The sequence below is a fragment of the Ambystoma mexicanum genome, chromosome 7q, assembly GCF_040938575.1.
Source record: "Ambystoma mexicanum isolate Mex_15411 chromosome 7q, UKY_AmexF1_1, whole genome shotgun sequence".
NCBI lineage: Eukaryota > Metazoa > Chordata > Amphibia > Caudata > Ambystomatidae > Ambystoma > Ambystoma mexicanum.
In genome coordinates this window covers 679,525,174-679,545,772 of record NC_090941.1, presented here as the reverse complement: position 1 = coordinate 679,545,772, position 20,599 = coordinate 679,525,174, and the positions used below count along the sequence as shown (strand labels likewise).

General features: G+C 47.0%; 1 protein-coding gene across 2 annotated transcripts in view; it reads left to right on the top strand.

Moving 5' to 3' along the window:
• The window catches only part of NUP58 (nucleoporin 58), an 891,091-nt gene that overhangs the window by 302,987 nt on the left and 567,505 nt on the right, over window positions 1–20,599 (top strand). For both annotated transcript variants that reach the window (XM_069640546.1, XM_069640545.1), the window contains exons 10-11: window positions 3,476–3,555; window positions 3,692–3,810. In XM_069640546.1, the coding sequence (XP_069496647.1) occupies window positions 3,476–3,555; window positions 3,692–3,810 (199 nt within the window). The remainder of the gene's footprint in view (window positions 1–3,475; window positions 3,556–3,691; window positions 3,811–20,599) is intronic.

Here is a 20,599-nt window from a genome sequence, read left to right as displayed (position 1 = left end):
CTGTGGGTGTATACTTATGCCATTTTTGGGAATAACTGTACTTTATTACCAGACTGCTCTGCCACTGTGGTCTTCCCTTTTTGGTGAGACACACGCCTGTTGTACCTTTTGGGGTAGATGATTACACCGGCCTCACCAGAGGGTTGTGCCAAGCATCTCCCTAACACCACCTAATGGCTTCAGTATCAAACTAGTCCTAACCATTGTTTATGAGACACATTAACCATGGTTTAGATGCCTTCTGCTGAAGATCAAAGTAAATTAAACCGTTTTCTGTTAGCAGGAAAAGCAAAACCATGTTCCTTCTGCTCTGCTGTTGAAAAAGGGTTTTTTTTGGCAACTTTCCCTCCATAGTTTACTATGGAACTTCATTCTTTTTGCTCCGTTTTTGATCCTATCATGACTTTTTTCAGGGGAAGAAAAGCTTTCAGCTTCACTTCCTTATGTCTCATTTATAATGGGGAAAGTCATTGGTCCTTCAGACTCCATACTGGGTAACGTTATTTCCTTTTTCAATCCATGTATTTTTACAATTGCACACAGCACTTTACAGTGGAATGGGGGTAACTTTGTCACCCTAGCTTTTTAGACATGGGGCTTTTGGTTACTTTTATGTGCTTAAAGACAATCTGGTGGGTAGCAGTTAAATTTGTTTAGTTTTTTTGGCATTATTTTGGCATTTACCACGTATGGCCCTAAAATGGCCATCTAAAAAACAAAAAACGTGTATCGCTACACGTCAGCCGCCAGTGCACTCCAAAGGGAAATAAATCCCAGTTCTGTCTGTTTAGCAGGTTAAAAGAAGTCTAAGTTAGACTCTAATGCCTGCAATTTTTTTCTGTTCTATATTTATTATTGATCTGTATTCGAAAGGTGGATATATTAGGTCCGTAGAGATCAATGTCTTCTCCCAGACGTGGTGGTTAATTAACTAAATGTTATTCAGTATAGACATTTCATTTTTCTTTAAATTCAGAATTTCAAACATTTTCATTCAACACAATTTTGCCCAATGTTTCAAAGAAGCAATTTCAAGAGGCAAAAAACTTTTTTTTAACAAATACTGTGCTTTTTACTTCAAAACACCAGATCTTTTTTTTTCAGAAAGAAAAGAAAACACTACATTATTCTCAGTACATTACAAATCTTGTAACCAATAATTTTTTTAAACAAAAAATGTCTCCTCAAAACATATTTTTCATTCTCTGTGTATAACATAAGAGTCGGCTTCACCTGGCGAACCAACAGCTTGAAACACTATTGTTCACAAAGCCTTATCAAAAACTTTTTCTATGCACAATTATAGAAGTCTTCTTGGCCTATATTCACAATGTCCATTTATAGTCATAAAGAAAAGAGTCTTTAGGTTGAAAGTCACCAATCCCAAATAGCACCAATTATTCACTGTACTGCCAACGCGCTTCAGATTATACAAAAGTCCATCTTCAGGGCAAAGAATGCTACTGGTTCCAAAACATAGGTATATCCACACCTTCAATTCCTATTGGGAAATATATGAAATGGCCATGCCACAATATTTTCGCTTGTTGCGCATGCAGGTGCAGGCACTGAATAGTCTCAGTCCACATAACTGTTGCCAGAAAGTCTGCTTATGGGGCAGATGTGAAACCAGTAGCTGTCCCTGATTGGACAACTACTGGCTGTTTTAATGGTGCAGATCCTTCACATTGTTGGGCTTGATCCAGCTCGTATTTTGGATAAGAGGAGGCTTTCTGCAGCTATTCTTCAGCTCTACTTTGGAGCCAAGAATCCCTCGAAGAGAAGCCAGTTGATGACGCAATGTCTATTCCTGAAGTGGCCCAACATCCCCTCCAATGTCCGGCGAGGTGAAGCCCTGCTCCTTTGCCTGATCTCCAAAGACGCGGAGTGGTGCTTCAGCTCTTGGACTAGTGGGACCAACTTGTCTTTATGCCTTCTGGAGGATCCAGCACCCTCAGAGCCTTCGGTAGTATCCCTGGACTGCCCAGTGTACTGACTCGCTCTCTCGTGGTCTACCTTGCCAGAACCATCGCTTTTCAATGGTCAAGCCCGTAGCTTTGGTGGTAGCTAGCTTGCGTCACAAGTCAACTTCTCCCCTTCAGCTTCCTATCTGGACAGGAACCTGTCCTGGAACAGTGTCTGTGACTGGAAGGGACGCCTGTCCCCCCGCAAACAGTGACCATCGCTGGAACTCACCTTCCTCCATCCATAGTAGTGTCCTGAAGAGGTCTGCATCGTTTGATTCTGCATTTCTTCACCAACCGGGATTGCATCTTGCAGTTGCACCCGACCGCAAGAAGCCTCAAACCTGCAACCCCTGGGCACCTCTCACTGGAACAAAGGATGGAAGACCTCAGTGACCCACTAATTCAGCCCATCCCTTGGACAATCGGATTCACTGGGGTAGCAAAGCAGAACTGTGGCCGTACCCCTCTATCCTCTATTGCATAACCTTAGGAATAAGTTACTTGGTCTTCTGGTTACCTCTCACTCACCTTTGGTTGTCGAACCTGCGTTTGGTATCCTGCCCCCGGCTTATCCTTGGGTCTGGAAGAGGAGAATGTACCGGTCTCCTGTTAAATTGTTATTGAACTATTAATTAGTTTGAAGCTAACCGCCACCACAAGCCCATTGCATCCTTTTTAAGAGAACTCGTACCTGTGAGAAACATTGTGTTGGAATCTATATCTATTGGGCACAAAGCCCCATATATCTTGGGGTTTAGACTTTATTGTACTTTTAACTGGTTGCCATCATTTTACTGTATCTGCGTTATTTACTGCAAGTTATTTGATGTTGCATATTAAGTGAACCTAATGGTGATTGTATATATTCGTATTAGTGTTGTGACAATACTACCTGCTAGTTTCTTTTTTTCAGTGGTTTTTTTAAAGGCTTAAATAGTATTTTCATAACTGTCGAAGCCGAATTATGTGTTCTGTGTGAATTCATTGAGGCCACTGACCGCGCGCTCCCAAGACTAAGCCTTGACTGCTCTGTACACTACCTTGATTGGAATTTGTGTAGACTCTGAGCTTCCAGTTGACCATAACTAGGGTGGCCTGCTCAAATCTCTCCATCGGGCTAGAAGCTAGGAATTCATCTTAAACACCCACCTAAAATATGGTTTAAAAATTCATGCCTGCTTGGGCACTTTGATTTCACTGTGGAAACAAGATTTGATGACCGTATCCGACAGTCTGATTCACTTTTGCATTGTTTGCATGGGTAATAATATACCAGACTTTGCCAGAACTAAGTTTCTGTATAAAGTCCAACCTTTATTACCCACTTGTTAGTCTTCATCAGTCTTGAATCGTATTCAGGGTATTCCAACTGTGCATGAAAGCGGACATATCTGAACTTTTACAAGTTCCCATGTGTTCCTGAATAGACAGCATTACAGATAATGTGCTTAAAGCATAAAACGAATAATGCTCCAAATGTTTTCTAATGTGCCCTTTGCTTTACTTAGGAACTGAAAAATGCTGAAATAGCCCTCAGGACACAGAAAACGCCACCTGGTCTTCAGCATGAAAATACAGCCCCTGCTGAGTATGTTTATATTTATCTTCTGATGTGTGCTCTAGATGTGACTTAATCTAACAATTATGATTCTTGTGCTACAGTATGTTTTAGGTATACATTTGCAGATTTCTGATGTAATCCAAATATTTTCTTTTTTGTACAGCTATTTTAGAACATTGGTAGAGCAGTTTGAAGTACAATTACAACAGTACAGACAGCAGATTGAAGAACTGGAAAATCATCTTGCCACTCAGGCAAACAATTCACATTTGACTCCTCAAGGTAAGTTTGCCATGTTCATAGGTCTTCTCCCTTGCTGAAGTGCAAGAACGTAAAGGTTTTTGATTATAAGGTTATTATGTTCCAAATATTTACAAGCCTGGGACTTTTGAATAAGCAATGGTAGAGTCCAACTAGATAAACAGGTAACATCACTGGAGAACAATATGGAGAAGGATGCATGGCTTCAAACCAAAATCCTGGACAATTGTTTGAGTTCCTACAAAGTATGAAGAAATGCATTGGCAGGCTCTTTGAAGTCTAATGAGCATGAAAACGCAAGCAGCAGTCTGGAAACTGAGGTATTTCCCTGACTCCTTCCTTAGGCTTGAGGGAGGACTGTGGAGTTACAGGAAAGCAGGCCTATTAAGGTGTTGCCTGAGCCATGCGTTTCCTGCAAGCAGCACAGTGCAGAATGGGGCTGTGGGGGTGGCGGGCAGTCAAATGCGGGTGTTGCAGACCAGAAAGTGGGCTGGGACAGGCTGGTCCCAATCTACACACTGGTTTCTGTATGTTTGGAATGTATGCATGAGTTTCACTAACAGTGGTCCATGATTGAACTACTCTGTGCTCACCTGAGTGTTTGGGTAAGAGGTGTCCTGCAGCCATTCCCCAGAGATCTGAAGAGGAGCAAAGTATCCTGCAAGGCTGTGAAAACATCAGAAGACCCGTGGACAGATTGAGAAGGCCTGGAGATCAACTTTTGCTGCAGTCCCGGTTGACCCCTGTCTGGCTACTGATCTTAGAAGATCTTCGTTGGTGCTTCGATCCTTTGGAGTGGTGGAAACAACCATTCTCAATGTCTTCTTGGTGCCCTGCAATTCGGAGTCTTCAGAAGCGTTTCTGGGCCATCCAGTGGACTGTTCCAACATATTCTAAGTGGGATGGATGATTTTACATCATATACCTGGGTGGTATATCAATCCTCAGCCCCACGTGGAGGAACATATTGGACACCTGGATATAGTGTTTCAGGGCCTTCATCCATGTCCATGAAGGCAACCCTGTGCCAGATTGTTCAGCACTCAGTGGTGTACCTTAGACATGAAATTGGTATTGTGGAGGACAAAACTTCCTCTTCTCAGTGAAGTACACTCTGTACAGAAGTGGGCAATCTCCCCTACCAACACCCAAGTGAGGACTTTCCTGGGCCTCACTGGAAAATACAGGAACTTTATTGGCAGACAATGGAAACATAGCTGTCTCTCTGACTGCCCTCACTACTTCCAGAAGGCCTGAACTTGATTCTTGGTCTATGGAGTGTGAGAAGGCCTTCCCGAACGATTCTCTTAGTCAGGCCCCTGTTCTTAGGCCACCTGATGATTACAGGAGATCATTCATTCTCAGTGCACACAGATGCCTATGACACTAGGATAGGAACAAGACAATCACAGCTAAATGACAATGGTGAGGAAGTTCTGTATGTTACAGCAGTTACCAGTTTAGGGGCAGAGAACTCGCGTGGCCCACTGTGGAGATGAAATATAGTTATCTTGTATAGAGCCTTAGGAAGTTGATTGATATTTTATTTCTATCACGCTGGTACACAAGTGTTTCAGAGCACAAATTGCAGTCCTACCTCCATGACACTCACGTCACTGTGTATACTGACTGTTATCACCTTGGAGACCCCCAGCACTTTTGCTGGAATCTAGGACTTTTTAATTTTCAACCTGGAGAGAGTGAGACCTTTTTCCCACTCATGTCTTTTACTGTGATTTTAAACTGTTTCTTTTGGTTTTTGGAGTCTGGCAAACTCCATAGGCATAATTTCTTTTACATTGACACATAGCACCTTCAGTGCAGTGGCAAAGGGAAGTCTTTCAGATTTCCCAAAGGTTTAAATACCTTCTCTTGGATAAACTACTGTTTCCAAGAGCAGTAAAGTGAAATTGACTTTTTACAATTTTTCTAGACTCATCGGACACCATCTTATACAGGGTGCTGGAGGGGTTACTTAGTATCCCCTTTGTCTAATTTCTCATTTAACAATTTTATGTTACCCTTTCTACTATTAATGGCTGGTGGCAGTGGTTTACTTTTAACTACCATTGGGAGTTTTACCGTGGGCTGCGTTTGCAGCTGCAGTAAAGCACCCATGGGTGCCCATTTTGTCAAAATCGCACCAGTCTTTGTTTTTTCGACATTTCTTGATGGAAAGGTCTTTCTTGCGATTTACTCTGCACGCCAAACCAGGTTTGGTCCCTTTGTTCGTTTTGTCTTTGGCAGGATTCACGAGTGAAGCCCGGCTCTGGCTCCAAGTATTTTGTATTGTTTTGTATAGCGCCTTAATCCAAGGCGGTTTACAGTTAATAAGTAACACATAAAACATGGAACAGTAGAAGCAAAACAGTAAACCTGAATCAAGCCATAAAATCGGTATTTAGAGTAATTTGCAAGTAAGATGGGAGAGGAGGGTGGAAGAGAAGGATCGAGAGAGTAATGAGTGCAGTGAGCAACAAAAGACAGATCATCATAGGAGAGACAGGGACAGAAAGATAACAGAGGATAATAGAAGGAGGGAGAGGATAGAGAGAGGGGGAAGGTATCGGGTAGGGGAGTGAAGAAGTTCTTTCAGTGAAGAGCGGAAAGAGGAATAGGTGAGGGAAGAGCGGATAGAGAGGTTGGGAGTTGCAGTGTAAGGGGGCAAGAAGCTGAAAGGGTCGGAAGCAAGAAGAGGCAGATGGTGGTGGGGGAACAAAGTAAGAAGAGATCAGCAGAACGAAGGGAGCGAGAGGGGGTATAGAATGAGAGAGAAGAGGGGTAAGGAAGAGCAACGTCATGAAGAGATTTAAAGACAAGACAAAGGAAGTGAAATTTAAGCTGGAAGTGGAAAGGAAGCCATCCTAGGTAAGAAAGTGAGTTGGGAATAGTCATGAGAATAGGGTAGACAGAGAGTACATATGTCAGTGATAAAGGGATTTGAAGGGGGCAAGATGGGAAGCGGGAAGACCGAAGAAGAGAGAATAGAAAAGGCGAGCGAAGATGAGGGAGGAAATTAAGAGGTCGGTAGCATGGAAGGTGAGGGAAGGACGGACTTTACGGATGTTGAAGAGATGATAGCGACATGCCCGAGTAGTGAGGGATATATGATGAGAGAAGGAGAGGGAAGAGTCAAAGTATATGCCTAGATTACGAGCATCGTTGGAGATTGGAAGATGAGAAGGGGGGAACATGTATGGAGTTAGGGGGGAGATGGAGAGGGTAGGGCGTTGGAAGGAAAGAACAAGACTTCAGTCTTGTCAGTGTTAAGAGATAGTGAGATGACATCCAGTCTTTAATGGCAGTAAGACATGAAGAGAGGTTGAGATGTAAGTCAGAGGTGAAGGATGAAAAGAGGAACAGCTGGGTGTCATCGGCGTAGAAATGGTGAGAAATCCTGAAGGAAGAGATAATGGGGGCAAGGACAGAGGTGTAAAGAGAATAAGCAGGGACCGAGGACCGAGCCTTGGGGGACGCCGTAATTAAGAGGAAAGGTAGTAAAGGTTCGGCCTCCCCAAGAGACTGCTAAGGAGCGGTGGGAGAGGTAAGAGGAGAGCCAGTTAAGAACAGATCCTTTGAATCAAAGAAAGGAAAGCGTGTTGAGAAGTAAGGGGTGATAGACCGTGTAGAAGGCAGCAGAGAGGTCGAGGAGGATGAGGATCGAGGAATGTTTAGAATAGCAAGCAGTAAAGAGGGAGTTAAGGACATAGGTAAGAGTGGACTCAGTGGAGTGTTTGGGGCGGAAGCCAGATTGAGAGGGGGGGGGAGGAGAGAGTGGGTAGTGACGAAAGTTGAGAGCTGAGAATAAGCTAAGCGTTCAAGTAATTTAAAGAGAAAAGGTAGAAGTGAGATTGGACAAAAATTGGCGGCAAGAAGAGGATTAGCAGAACGGTTTTTTTAGTATAGGGATGATAGTGGCATGCTTGAAGGCAGAGGGAAAGGTGGCCGTGGATAAACAAGTGTTGAAGGTTAGGTAGGGAATGAGAGCAGGGGAAATCTTAGGAATAAGAAGGGTAGGAATAGGGTCAGAAGGGGCAGCAGTAGGATAGGATTTAGTTAGGTGAGGGACATCAGAAGGAGTGATAGGAGAAAATTTAGATATGTGAGCCGAGGGGGGAGTGTAAGGAGAGGGGAGGGGAAAAAGGAGTAGAGACAATTTTTTGGCGAAGAAAGAATTTTTTCAGAGAAGAAGTTTGCAAAGTCAGAAGAAGAAAGTGAAGTAGAAGAGGGGTCGGGAGCTGGAGGGGAGATGGGACGAGAGAGAGTTTGAAAGATACGAGGAGGATGGGAGGCTTGGGAGTGAAGGAGGTTAGAAAAGTACACACATTTGGTGCAGTTAAGGCAGGAGTCCTATAAGGAATGATTAGAAAAGTAGGAGGTTTTGTTAGGAAGAGTGGGGGATTTCAGCCAGCAACGCTCAAGGCGACGAAGGAGATGGCACATGGGCAAGGTGAGGAGAGAGCCAGGGTTGGGCAGGTTTACGAGAAGGGCGGAAATCGGAGAGGGGGTAGAGTTGGTCGAGACTAGATGAGATAGAAGAGTATAGAAGAGGACATGGCAAGGTCAGCTGGGAGGGAGGAGAAATCAGAGAGGGGAGGAAGAGAAGAAGAGCAGGTATCAAGGAAGAGTGATGCGCAAAAGGTCCCGAGCTCCCGTCGAGTAAAAGAAGTGGAAGAGGGTAAAGGAGAGGAAGGTGAAGTGCTGGGGGTAAGGGAGAACGAGAGCAGGACATGATCAGATGGATATCTGGGTAAGGAGGAGACAGGAGAGGATGAGCAGAAGGAAATAAAGATGATATCAAGAGTGGAGCCAGAGGAGTGAGTTGGAGAAGAGAAGTGGAGAGAGAAGGTAAGAGTCAAGGATCGAGAGAAGAGGTGAGGGTTGAGGGGGAAGTAGGAATCTGGAGGTTGAAATCAAGTACAGTGAGGGGAGAAGGGGAGGGTGAGATGAGCGAGTGGAGGTGGTCCAGCTCATCATAAAAAGAGGAGATGGGGCCCCGGGGGTCTGTAGATCGGGAAGGAGATGGGATGAGGATGAGTGAAAGATTTGAAAAGGTATTCAAAAGAAAAAGTAGGTAGGGACAGTGAAGAAGTAGATGAAAGGTATTTAGGATGGAAGAAGGTGCCCGAAACTCCCTGTGCTTAATCCCCTTGGTTACAGGAATGCACCCAAAGGTGATTGGCTGGCTGGCTGTGGAATGAATGGCAGAAACCTGCATAAAAGGTGAGGCTTTTTGGCTTGGAGGGAAGTCTCGACCACTGGATGAAGGAATTTGAAAAAGAACTTGGAAGAGACGCTTCTGCAACAACTGGACCGTTGTTTTGCCCGGTGAAGCCCTGCTGTTGTGCTGAAGCTACGAATTCGCCTCGACTAGAAAAGCCATGCAAGGACGACTTTTAGACAGAATAGCGAATATTAGCCATTGCCACATCTAGACTGCGCTGCAAACTTTACCAATGCCACATTTAGGTAGAATTGTGAATGCTAGCTGGCTTCACACAAGGCGGGCCAGTGCCACATTTGGATATAATTATGAATATTGGTGTGCGCCATATATAGACAGGATTGTGAATATTAGCCGGTGCCGGATCTAAATGGAAATGCAGAGATTCATGTGCCACATGTAGAAAGAATGTTGACATTTAGCACATATCACTTCTAGATAGCGAGGCTGGTGACCAACCCACTAACAATTCCAACCCACTAACAATTCCACCCCTCTGCATACACCTCTCAAGCTCTAACCAAACACAACCTTAAAGCACAACAAACCGAACAAACTGCAACGCAACAATAAAACAAACCACTCATAGCTTCGCACATCATCACATGATGGCCACCGACCGGAAAGCACCCCCAAGCTCAGCGAACTGAGGCTTCCAACAGCACATCACTGCTCTCTTGCACATCCGGCTTGTTCCCACTAACTCGCCCCCCCCCACCCCCTTTCCTTTTCAGATCTGCCAGAGCGCCAGGGGACCACTCCGGTGGTGATAGTGCGCGGTACAAATATCCTTGAACATTAACGTTAATGACTTCTCCCCTTGAGTTGGTGCGACCAATCAACTCCAAAGTGGACTTGTCTGGACATCCTTTTGAGGCTGGTTGTACTTCTGCTGTTGCTGGAACCGAAGTGCCAGGGAGAGGAACACCAAATCGAGTGGATCGCTTTTAAGTCGTACCCGAGCACTAGGAAGAACCTCCGTACTTCCCTGATGCAGGACTGACCAAGCCTGAGCCACCTCAACAGAGTGCTGGACCCAGAAGCAAGGAAAGTCTGAAGTGTTAACAGAGAACCGCATTTTTTTTTGCTGTCTGACGCGAGGAGCTGACACGCTGAAGTGCCACTGAAATTAAGTTTGCCTTTTGCTGTCACCGACCGCCCCGTTATGTTGCATGAGTCCCCAGAATTTCTCCCTCTTGTCCCCACTGAGGCCCTGGAACAAAGGGATCTGTATAGCCACACAGGAACAGAAGTCCGTTAGAACCATTTCTTCGAACCAAAGGTACTGTAAAGTCTAATAGAACTTACCTCTTGTTGTGTAGCCTTACTTGCTCTCAGTTGATACCTGTCTTGGTTGCTCCTGTAGAGTTGCTTGCATCTTCTACACCTCACAGACCGATTCTACTTTTTCTACACAAAGACTTCTAAAACATTGTGCAAGACTTTTACTACCGGCAAGAAGTGCTTCAGCTCACCTTGACTTTTGCCCAATTGACATTGGCTGGCCTGGCTCACTGAATGACTCTTCTCCCCTCTGAATGTTAAGGATTTCAATCAGGCGACACACACCTTGGTCTCGGCCTAGTATGCAGCGCACGACTGAAATGCTTATCTTTTTATATTGATTCAATATTGAGATGGTACACCACTCGTATCACACCCCCTTTTCAAATAACCCGGGTCACAATGGACCATGAACCAGGCTGGTTGGTAAAATACATTATTTTAAAATTCAAAAGAAATTATGCAATTTTCTTTTTTATTTTTGGCATAACAAGTCGTACAAATTCTGTGATTGTTACATGCTTTACAAACTTGTTAGAACATTTAGTGAAGACCACAGCTCTTTATATAACTAGGTCTTAGCTAATCCTGCGTTCTCTTCAAAAACAAAGTTGTTAACTACAACTGAGTAGGGGAACGGGAACAGGGGGCAAGGAGCTGTGTGCACATTAGGAACAGAAAACTGTTTCGACAAGGAGATAGTTTCAAGGGTTCAATGCGACTCTTTAGCTGGGTTTGGGCTAGGTACTTTGACGCCGGAACCTCAAGGTTGGGGTGAATGGACTGGTGGTTTGTGGCAGTTCAGGGGCGTGGAGGAACTCTGTCACGTCTCTGGTCTGGTTCTGCTCCCTTCTTTTCAGTCTTGGGTTTCCATCCAGCACAAGGTTGGGGGTTGCCTCGCCACCCCGGGGAATTGCTGCACATAGTCCAGAAAGGGGGCCCATATGCGTTCGAATTTGTGTTTATTGCCTAATCCGATGACTGACTTTCTCGGCTCTGACAATTTCCCAGCATTTGGACCACCACATTTGCGTGGACGGGCCCTCTGGGTTTTTCCAGAGTCTGGCGATGGTAATTTTGGCAGCTGTAAGGAAGTGGGAGCAGAAGTCTGCCAGGCAGCCGGTTAGGGGGAATTGGCCGTCTCCTGTTGCCCCCAGTAGCACGATTCCTGGGTCCCAGGGGATGTTGAGTCTGGTGATTCCTTTAATTTGTTCCAGGATATTCCTCCAGAATAGGGTGGCTTTCGGGCAAGACCAGAAGAGGTGGAGTAGGCTTCCACGGTCCGGGCACCCCCTCCAGCACTGAGCAGGGATAGCCGGGTTACACTTGTTTAGGATTACCGGAGTTCTCTACCATCTGTAGCAGACTTTAAACGTACTTTCTTTATTCGTCATGCATTTTGAGCTTTTCGGTGCGCGGGACCAGATGTGGTGCCATTACTCTGGTTCAATCGGTCTTCCGATGTCTTCTTCCCATTTCACCATATACGGTTCTTTTTTAGTGGGGTCTGTTCTATCTAGTATTTTGTACAGTGCGGATCATTTCCCTTTAGGGGGATTTGCTGAGAGGGTGAGTTCCAATGCCGTTAGCTCTCTGCTGCCCAGTTTCCTGACCCGAGGGTTCGACAGCCAGTGCCTCAGTTGCGTATAGCGGAACCTTTCAGCTTCCGGTACCTTGAATTTTGCTTTACACTCTTCAAAGTTTAAGGGGAGGCCGTTCTCGAAGAAATCTGAAATAGTTTCCAGGCCCCCGGCACGCCACTCTGTGAACTGGTTTGGTGAGATTCCGGGGGAGAAGTCGGGGTTGTCCCAGATTGGCGTGAGGGGACCCATTGTGCCTCTGCATTTCCACCGGCGGGCTGCCGCTTTCCAACTGGCGACTGTGTTTCTTGTTGCTGCTAGGGGACCCGGGTCCTGGGCCCCTTTGGGCTCTTTGGAGTGAGGTAGGGAATCCAGCAGGGTCTGGCTCTAATCCTCCTACAGTTGTAACCACCGAGGATGGTTGGCGAGGAGCTTCCAGGCGAAGGCCAGGGCTAGTTGGGCAGCGAGACAGTACCTTGTTACGTCTGGGACCCCTAGGCCTCCCAGGGCAACACTTCAGAGCATGATGCGTTTCGGGATGCAGGACTTCTTTCCTTCCCAGACTAGGTTCAGAATCTCTCCTTGCAGCTTTTGCAGGGCCTTTTCCTGGATCGACACTGGCAGAGCTTGAGCATAATATAGCATCCGTGGGGTTAGATTCATTTTTATCGCCACGGTTCGGCCGAACCAGGAGATTTCTTGTTTTTTCCAGCGGTTGATGTCATTTTTCAGGTCTCTGAAGAGTGCCGGGAAGTTTGTCTTGTACAGCTTCTCGGTTTTGTTGGGTATTTGAACTCGGGTCACAATGGACCATGTGGACATGCTGCTCCTTGCCCAGGGGATCTGGAACTCTGCTTCGAGGTAGGATTTGGACTATCTTGGGATATTGAAGCCTAGTTCTACTGATTTGGAGATGTTTATTGTGAACCCTGAGGCTACACGGAATTCTTCAAGAGTTTGCTGTAGGGCTCTTATTGATTCTTGTGGTTTGGTGAGTGTGAGGAGCACATCGTCCGCGTATAAGGAAATTTTGTAGGATTCTCTTTTAATGGTTAGGCCAAGTATTGATGAATTTCGGCGGACCCTGTCCGCGAATGGCTCCATTGATAGGGCGAAAATAAGTGGGGAGAGAGGACATCCTTGCCTCGTGCCTCTGGTTATGTTTATCCTGCTGGATTTGGCCCCAGTTGAGGCATAGATTCGTAGAAGGTCTTTGGTAGATGGCTAGGACCCATTTTGCAAAATTTGGGCCGAAGCCAAAGTGCCTTAGAATTTCCTCCACGTAGCCCCAATCGAGCATATCGAATGCCTTATGCGCATCTAAGGAGAGGACTGCAAGCCTTGTGCCCAGCCTGTTTGCTGAATCAATGATGTTGATGGTTCTGCAGATGTTGTCTTGGGTGCCCTGGCCCGGGATGAAGCCTGTTTGGTCTGGATGGATGAGATCCGGGAGGGAGGGGGCCAGCCGATTTGCTAGGATTTTCGCAAATATTTTCGCATCGTTGTTTAGGAGCATTATGGGCCTATATGATGCACATTGTGTTCTGTCTTTCCCTGGTTTAGGGATCAGTACTGTTATCGACTCGTTCATGGACGAGGTTGTGGAGCCAGTGGAGAGGAATGAGTTGAATACATTTGCCAGCTGTGGTGCTAGCAGGTGAGCAAACTTTTTGTAAAATTTTGCCGAAAACCCGTCTGGACCGGGTGTTGTGATTTTCAGGTGGCGGATCGTTTCGCTGACTTCCTCCGCTGAGATGAGGCCCTCCAAGTCAGAGAGTGACAGAGGTGGCTGTGTCTTTGGGATTAGGGCCAGGAATTGAGTGATGGCTGAGGTGGATGTCGGAGGCCCTGCCATGATTTCTTTATGGTGCTGCACCATTAACTCGAGTTTTTCGGGGTCCAGATGGTGTAAGGAGCTGTTTTTGTCCAGCAGGGTTTGGATGTGGTTCCTGCTTTGAAGCTTTTTCAGTTTGTGTGCTGAGAGCTGATTCATTTTGTTACTGTTCAGGTAGTAGTACTGTTTGGTATAGGTTAATGCTCTGGCGGCTCGGTCTCAAGCTCTTTTAGCTCTTTTTAGTTCACAGTGCGTTGTTTTAGTATAATGATTTTTTAGCTTGTTTTCCAGTTCTGTGAGGCATTCCTTGAGCTTCTGTTGCTTCAGTAGGTTTTGGCGCTTAAGTCTAGCTGTTAAATCCATTGCCACCCCTCGGATCACCGGTTTCCTGGCGTCCCACACTGTTGCTGTTGAGGAGCCAGGGGTTGTGTTCTTGGTGAAGTAATTCTGAATCGCCTCCATGAGGTCTGAGCTGGCCGCTATTTCAGTAAGGATGTAGTCTTGCAGCTTCCATTGCCGTTGGTTAGGTTCCGGAGCTCCCTGAAGAAGCAGCAACATTGTGACTGGCGCGTGGTCCGAGATTGCGATGGGTCCAATTTGGATATTCTCCACGCAGGGGGCCATGTTGTTAGTGGCTAGCAAGAGGTCAATCCGTGAGTAGCCTTTATGCACATGCGAAAAGAAAGTGTAGTCCTTTTCTCTCTGGTTGCGGCATCTCCATATCTCTATTGTCTCAGTTTCCCGCAAGAATTCCGCCAGGGCCAAGGATTCGCCAAAGTCTTCCCTCAAGGCTGGGAGCGTCTTATCCACCCTCGGATCCGGGGGGGAGGTTGAATTCCCCTTCGATTAGCAAGTGGCCCACAGAGAAGGTCTTAATAGTTGGGAGAAGGCTGTGGAGGAATTGGTCTTGCTCTTTATTTGGCGCGTAAATGGCCACCAAGGTGATCGGTAGTTCGACTAGGAGGCCCTTCAGAAGCAGGAATCTGCCCTCCGGGTCTCTTTTGATGGTGATCTGCATTAGTGGGAGATCTCGACTTAGCAGTATAGCAACGCCTCACTTTTTCTGTGTGGCAGAGGCAAAGTAGCATTTTGGGTAGCGCCGGAACCGTAGTTGCTTTTCGTCTTCCGCAATCAGGGTGGTTTCCTGGTTAAAGATGTCAGCTGTTAAATGGTCTAGTTTGTGTTCCACTGATTTCCGCTTTCTAGATGCATTAAGCCCCTGCACATTCCAGGTCGTGATAGTTAGGGTTTTGTCTAGCGAACCCATCTTTTGAGTTTTATGTAGGTCGTTTCGTAGTTTTCCTTGAAGATTTCTTGTTCCTTGTCTTCCAGTGCTGTTCCTACGTTCTTCCCTCTTCGTGAAGATCTCCTCGCCTCCTCATCCCCACCTCTTTCCCCTCCCCCCAACCCCCAAACAATAACAAGGTTTCCGGACCAGCCTTCGACCAACGAGGCAGTCAGTCCGACCGGTGTGTTAACTCTGCTTGGAAGCAACTATTGCCTCTTCTGTTGGCCAGTAAACATTCAGGTTAAGGTTAGAGAGCCTGATTGATGGAGGCAGCTTGAGGTCTTTCGGTGTCCCTTCACGGGAGGTAGACAGTCGGGCCAGAGAGGAGCGTGTGGTTCGAATGGTCGAGGCTACCCACTCAGCGGTTGTCCCCCCTTTTCGACTTGCCTGGGGGGCTACGATCTCTGCGGCGACCCAGAATCTTGGTCCAGGATCTGGTGGGGTCTCCACGGGATCTCCCCGGGGCCTCCACGGCTTCAGGGAGGGACCCCTCTTCACTCTCCTGATTAATGAATCGCTCGGCTTCTGTAGGGGAGGGGATAGACCAGGACCTGCCCTCCCAATTGAAGAGTAGAGATGTTGGAAAGCCCCAGCGGTAAGTTGTTTTCCTTTCACACAGCCATTCGGCCAGTGGCTTAAGGGCTTTTCTTTTTGCGAGGGTGGTCGCAGCTAGGTCCTGGTACAGGGATATTTCGGCGTCACAGAAGTTAATTCGGGCCGAACTTCTGGCTTCCTGCATGATTTCTTGCTTGACTTTGTAGAAGTGGATTCTTGCCAGAACATCCGGCGTAACGTTTGCTTTTTGTCTGGTTCTGACCCTGTGGACCCTGTCCAGTTCCAGGGGAGCTCCGTCTGGGAGCGTTATGATGAAGCGAAATAAATCATTGACGTAGGTGTTGAGCTCTTCGTCGGGGACAGAACTCGGAATTCCCCTCAAGCGGATATTGTTGCGCCTAGACCTGTTTTCAACTTCTTGTTTGTTCTCGAGGGCTTCGCATCTAGCCTAAAGCGCGGCAAGTCTGTCAGCCCTTTCCCCTATCTCGAAGTTTTGTTCAGTCAGGGTGGTTTCAATTTCTTCTGTTCTAGATTCGACTTCCCCCACTCTCTTGTCAAGGGAGGAGATTTTGCCCTTTAGTTCTTCTGTCCCTTTTTGGTACTCCTTAGTTATGGCGGAAAGGAGCTCCTGGAGGTCCGCTTTAGTCACTGCTTGGGTTGGCGACTCAGTGTTGGAGTCCGGGGGGGGCACCGGAAGTGTCATTGCGCTCCCCTTTCTTTGTTTTCTTGGCCATGTTGGCGGATAGCAGGGTCGCAATGTCCGTTTGTTTGGATAATTTCTGGTTCCTGGACATTACTCCTTGTTCCTTGAGCAGGAGCCTGTGCATCCCCCACCTGGGGTGGGTTGTTATGAGAAGTCAGGGGCCTCCTCTTGGCCCTAATATCCCAGCCGGGCCGAATTGTGAGGCGTCTTTGCTGTGGGGCAGGTCGAATGATCGCCCACTGTGTTCTGTGTCTTGGAATGTCGGCAATGGCAGTGGTGGTAGTGGTGGTGGTGGAAGAGGACAGGGCCGTGGGCCGTCCTCGGGAGGAGCACCTCTGTTGGCTCCGTAGTACCTCTGAAGGGAGGGGGCTCAGTGCGTGCAGAAGAATATGGCCTCTCCTTCAGATTTGGGATCCAGTTCACTCATGGGGGGTTGGGGGAGGTTCGTGCTCGGGTGGATACCGAGGGCTCCCACGTAATGCGGCAGGTGCCGCCTTACCTTCCTCAGGGAGCAGGAACCTGCGTCCGCAGCACCGGGGTTGCCAAAGGATCCGACTTTCAGGCTCCGGGAGTAGCAGTTGGCGGTCTCTTGCAGGGAGGACCCCCCACCCCCCCAGCTCCGGCCGGGGCGCTGGGATCCACGGGTCTCACGCGGATACCGCGGCTGCAAGCGCTGGTGAGTTGGTGGATCTTAGAGGGGGGAGGAACCACTCGCTACCCTCTGCTGGGCTCAATCCACTGCAGCCACCAGCCCCCTCGTGTCCGAGCAGGGGAAGGGTCTCCAGGCTTCGTCGGGGGAACAGTGGAGAACTGAGGATTTCCTCCGGGCCGCAGTGGGAGAGGGGAAGGGGGCCGGGCCCCGTGTTGTGTCTCTCTGTGGCGGGCTTACTTCTCTGCCGCAGATGGCAGTCGTGGGTCTTGGCTGGCCCCGATTGGAGGCAGGGTCCCCGGAGTTCGGAGATGGGTCCCGCTGTTGCCGGAATGGCGGGCACCGTGGTAGCTGGAGATTCCTCAGGCTGTGGGAGGAGGGTAGACCTTTGTTTTGGAGAGGCCGGGAGGAGTAGTTCCGTGCTGCCGCTCCACTTAGCGGGAATAGCCCCGCAGCTGCTGTTGGCCTCCGGACCCAAAGCCTCGGTCCCACCGCACCAGGACAGGGGGGGGATTAACCGGGCATCGTCCGGAGGAAGGGCCCACTGCTTTAGCGGTTGGGCGCTACGCCACTGCTGATGCTTCCTGAGGCGAGGGTGCAGGGAGGCTCCAGTACTTGCTGCTTCAGGGCGAAGATTTAGGGTCAGCTCCGTGTTGAGCTTCCAGAATTCCGTCTCGACTCGGGTACTGACAGGGAGGCCGGATTCCGCCGAGCTGCTGTCCGCCATCTTAGGTTGCCGCCAATGCTGAGGCCACTCGCTGGGGGGGTTACAGAACAAACTCAGTCCCCCATCTGTTCAGGGCGGCAAATATCGAGGCACTGGATTCCGAAGCCTCGCGGCTCTGCAGGAAGCTGATTTTATTCGCAGAAACCTGAATTTACTGGGGCATTGCTGGTAAACACGCGGTCGGGAGCTCTCACCAGACCCGACCGTTCACCATGACGCCAAGCCACGCCCCCAATTATGCAATTTTTAATATGGGGCAGCAATCACCAATGGGGTGATAATTACAATGAGAATGTGAGCAATGCGCTGGGTTTAACCTTCGAGTGGAACATATACACAGCACAGTGGAATATGAACACTTTTTGATTCAGGACAGATAGGACCCAAGTGATGAGTGGATGAACAGAAGCATCAGGTAATCGGGAATAAGAATATGGAAACGGAATCCAAATCTAACCTTCCCTCCCCAAATAAGAGAGAAAAACAGATTTTAAACCCCTTGCAATGTTATGAAATGGCACTCGGAAATGGACAAATAATGAATGTGTGTTGAAAACCGTGTAGCAAATATAATTCCTCACTAAAGCAACAATGCAAAGACACCAACAATTGCACAGAATGGATTTCCAAAAGCATACAGTCTGAAAATGAGTGGAAAGTTTAAAACAGTTTTCAGCAAAATGACATGTGTGAAAGTTGCATTTTTTTCATTCCCGCCTAAAATTAACCAAACAGGTTTGAATAAAAACAGGTGAAATCCATTATTTGGAGTGCGGTTCTTTGGTTGGGGAATACCTATATATATCGGGTACAACATGAATGGGAAAGTAAGTCTCTAGCTGGTAAATTGGATGAGTTATGCAAGATATAAAAAGGTGCACTTTGAGTAAAATGAAGACTGTGAAATAGGAAAGAAAATCAGTTGTGACCTAAACAGTTTTACTTTACACTAGAGTATTCAGGCTAGGCCACCAAAGAAGGACACAGTAAGCGTCAGGGTTGATTCGCGAGTTCAACCCTCTCAACCCATCGCCCAACCCCGGCGGAACCAGTCCGATCACTTGAAATAGGACTAATGGCTTAGGATTTACACAAGACCAAATTACTAAAGAGATGGCGCTAGCACTAGAAATCAAGGGCAGGGTTGCAAGAATGATTCTGACAGTTTGAGCAAGTTATCAGGATAAGGATAGGATGACTTAAGAGAGTGGAATAAGGACAAAGACCAGATAGGCTATGGGTTTAGATGGGATAGGGATGATACTTACAGTCCACTTTAGTTTGGGATTTTGGACCGTCAAGGGTTCTGGTCACTACACGGCAACACGCCTGGCAAACAGCCGGGCAGTTCTGGTCACCGGATGGCACTTCTGGACTGGCAATTCTGGTCACAGGATACTAAAGGTCAGCTGGATGGCAGGTTTGCGGTTATGCAGTTAGGGAGCAGCAAGCCAGGCTGGTTCAGAATGCTTCCCCAAAACACCACAGCTTTCCCCTTGGGTTATTTGGGAATTTTAGTGGGATTTCAGAATTGAGGCCTTGCTGGAGCAGGATCAGCAATGCTTGGGTTTTGCTGTGGGCCCTGGAGTAGGGTCAGCAATATTTTGGCCTTGTAGTTGGGAACTGGAATCTGGATGGATGGAACAGGAATGCCTTACCACCCACCATCCGAGGTGAGGCCTCCCTCACCACCTTCCGCAAAACGCTGAAAACTACCCTCTTCACATAAGGCCAGACACATCAGCACGAATACTTTCATGCTTGTTGTATTATATAACCAAATGCAACATCTGTAACCGTATGATGTCATGTTGTATTCATAATGTGTCAATAATCGCTACCATGCCTGTACCATGTAACTAAGTTATTGCAAGTAACAGCGCCTCAATGCCCATGGGCTGTTTGCGCGTTATATAAATAAATAAATACGAAAATTGTCAGATTTATGAGGTGAGTTTTACAATTCCAAAAACTTCCCAGTTACTTTAACTAAAATCCAATTTTGCCACAAACATACATTCATACAATTGCAATCTCTTAGCAAATTATATACACAGATTACATATTTTGTGCAGCACATCCAGTCCAAGCCTCCAGTCCGGGAGACCTCGTTTCGCCCTTCTATCAGTTTTTCGCGCTTTTCAGTGGGATTTATATTACTCATCCTTCTATAATTTTATACATGGGTGTGGATTATCATACAGGATGTTGTGGGATGCATCAACCCACTCATCCAAGCCCTGCAACAGTACTGTGCATTGCTGGCAGCAGAAACATCAGAAAGGAAAGCATGCTGCTCGCTCAAAACCATCCAAAAATGCGCAGTAAAAATCTGAAAGATAGGCTGCCATCCACTTTTGTTTATCTTAGTGAGCACAGGAGATCACTGCCTAAAACCACCATTGGGCCATCCACAAAGCAGCCTGAAACCACTTGGAAAAAGCAATGCTGATTGCCAAAAGCAACACAGAGCTGTTTTGGAATTCATTTTCTTGATTGTCAAAATGTGCTAAAATCATGGCTCACAAATCACCAAAAAGATCCAACCTTCTTTTTGGGTGTTCCACGTTATTCTACTGCACGAATCCACATCAACACAGTGTCAGCAAGAATCATATGCTATCAAGCTAAATCCCCTTTTAAAGACAGCTGTCAAAAATGGGTGCAATACCGTTACTCGCCACTACCAGAAGCCAGCATTTTAAACCATTTCTTTGTAAAAGTTGAACAGGGAACCCCAAACTATGCCAAAGAAATACTTGCTATCAGAAGCCTAACGGGTGGAGATAATTTAAAACTATATTTTGAAATGACTTGAAGGAAGCAATTGTTTAATGTATGTATTAAAAATGTGGGTTATATTGTAAGAAAAAAAACAATTTGTAGACATTGGTGGCAGAGTTAAAAAGTGTTCCCACACTGGGATCAAACAGATTCCACACCTTTTCCCTGGACAAAAGAAGCTT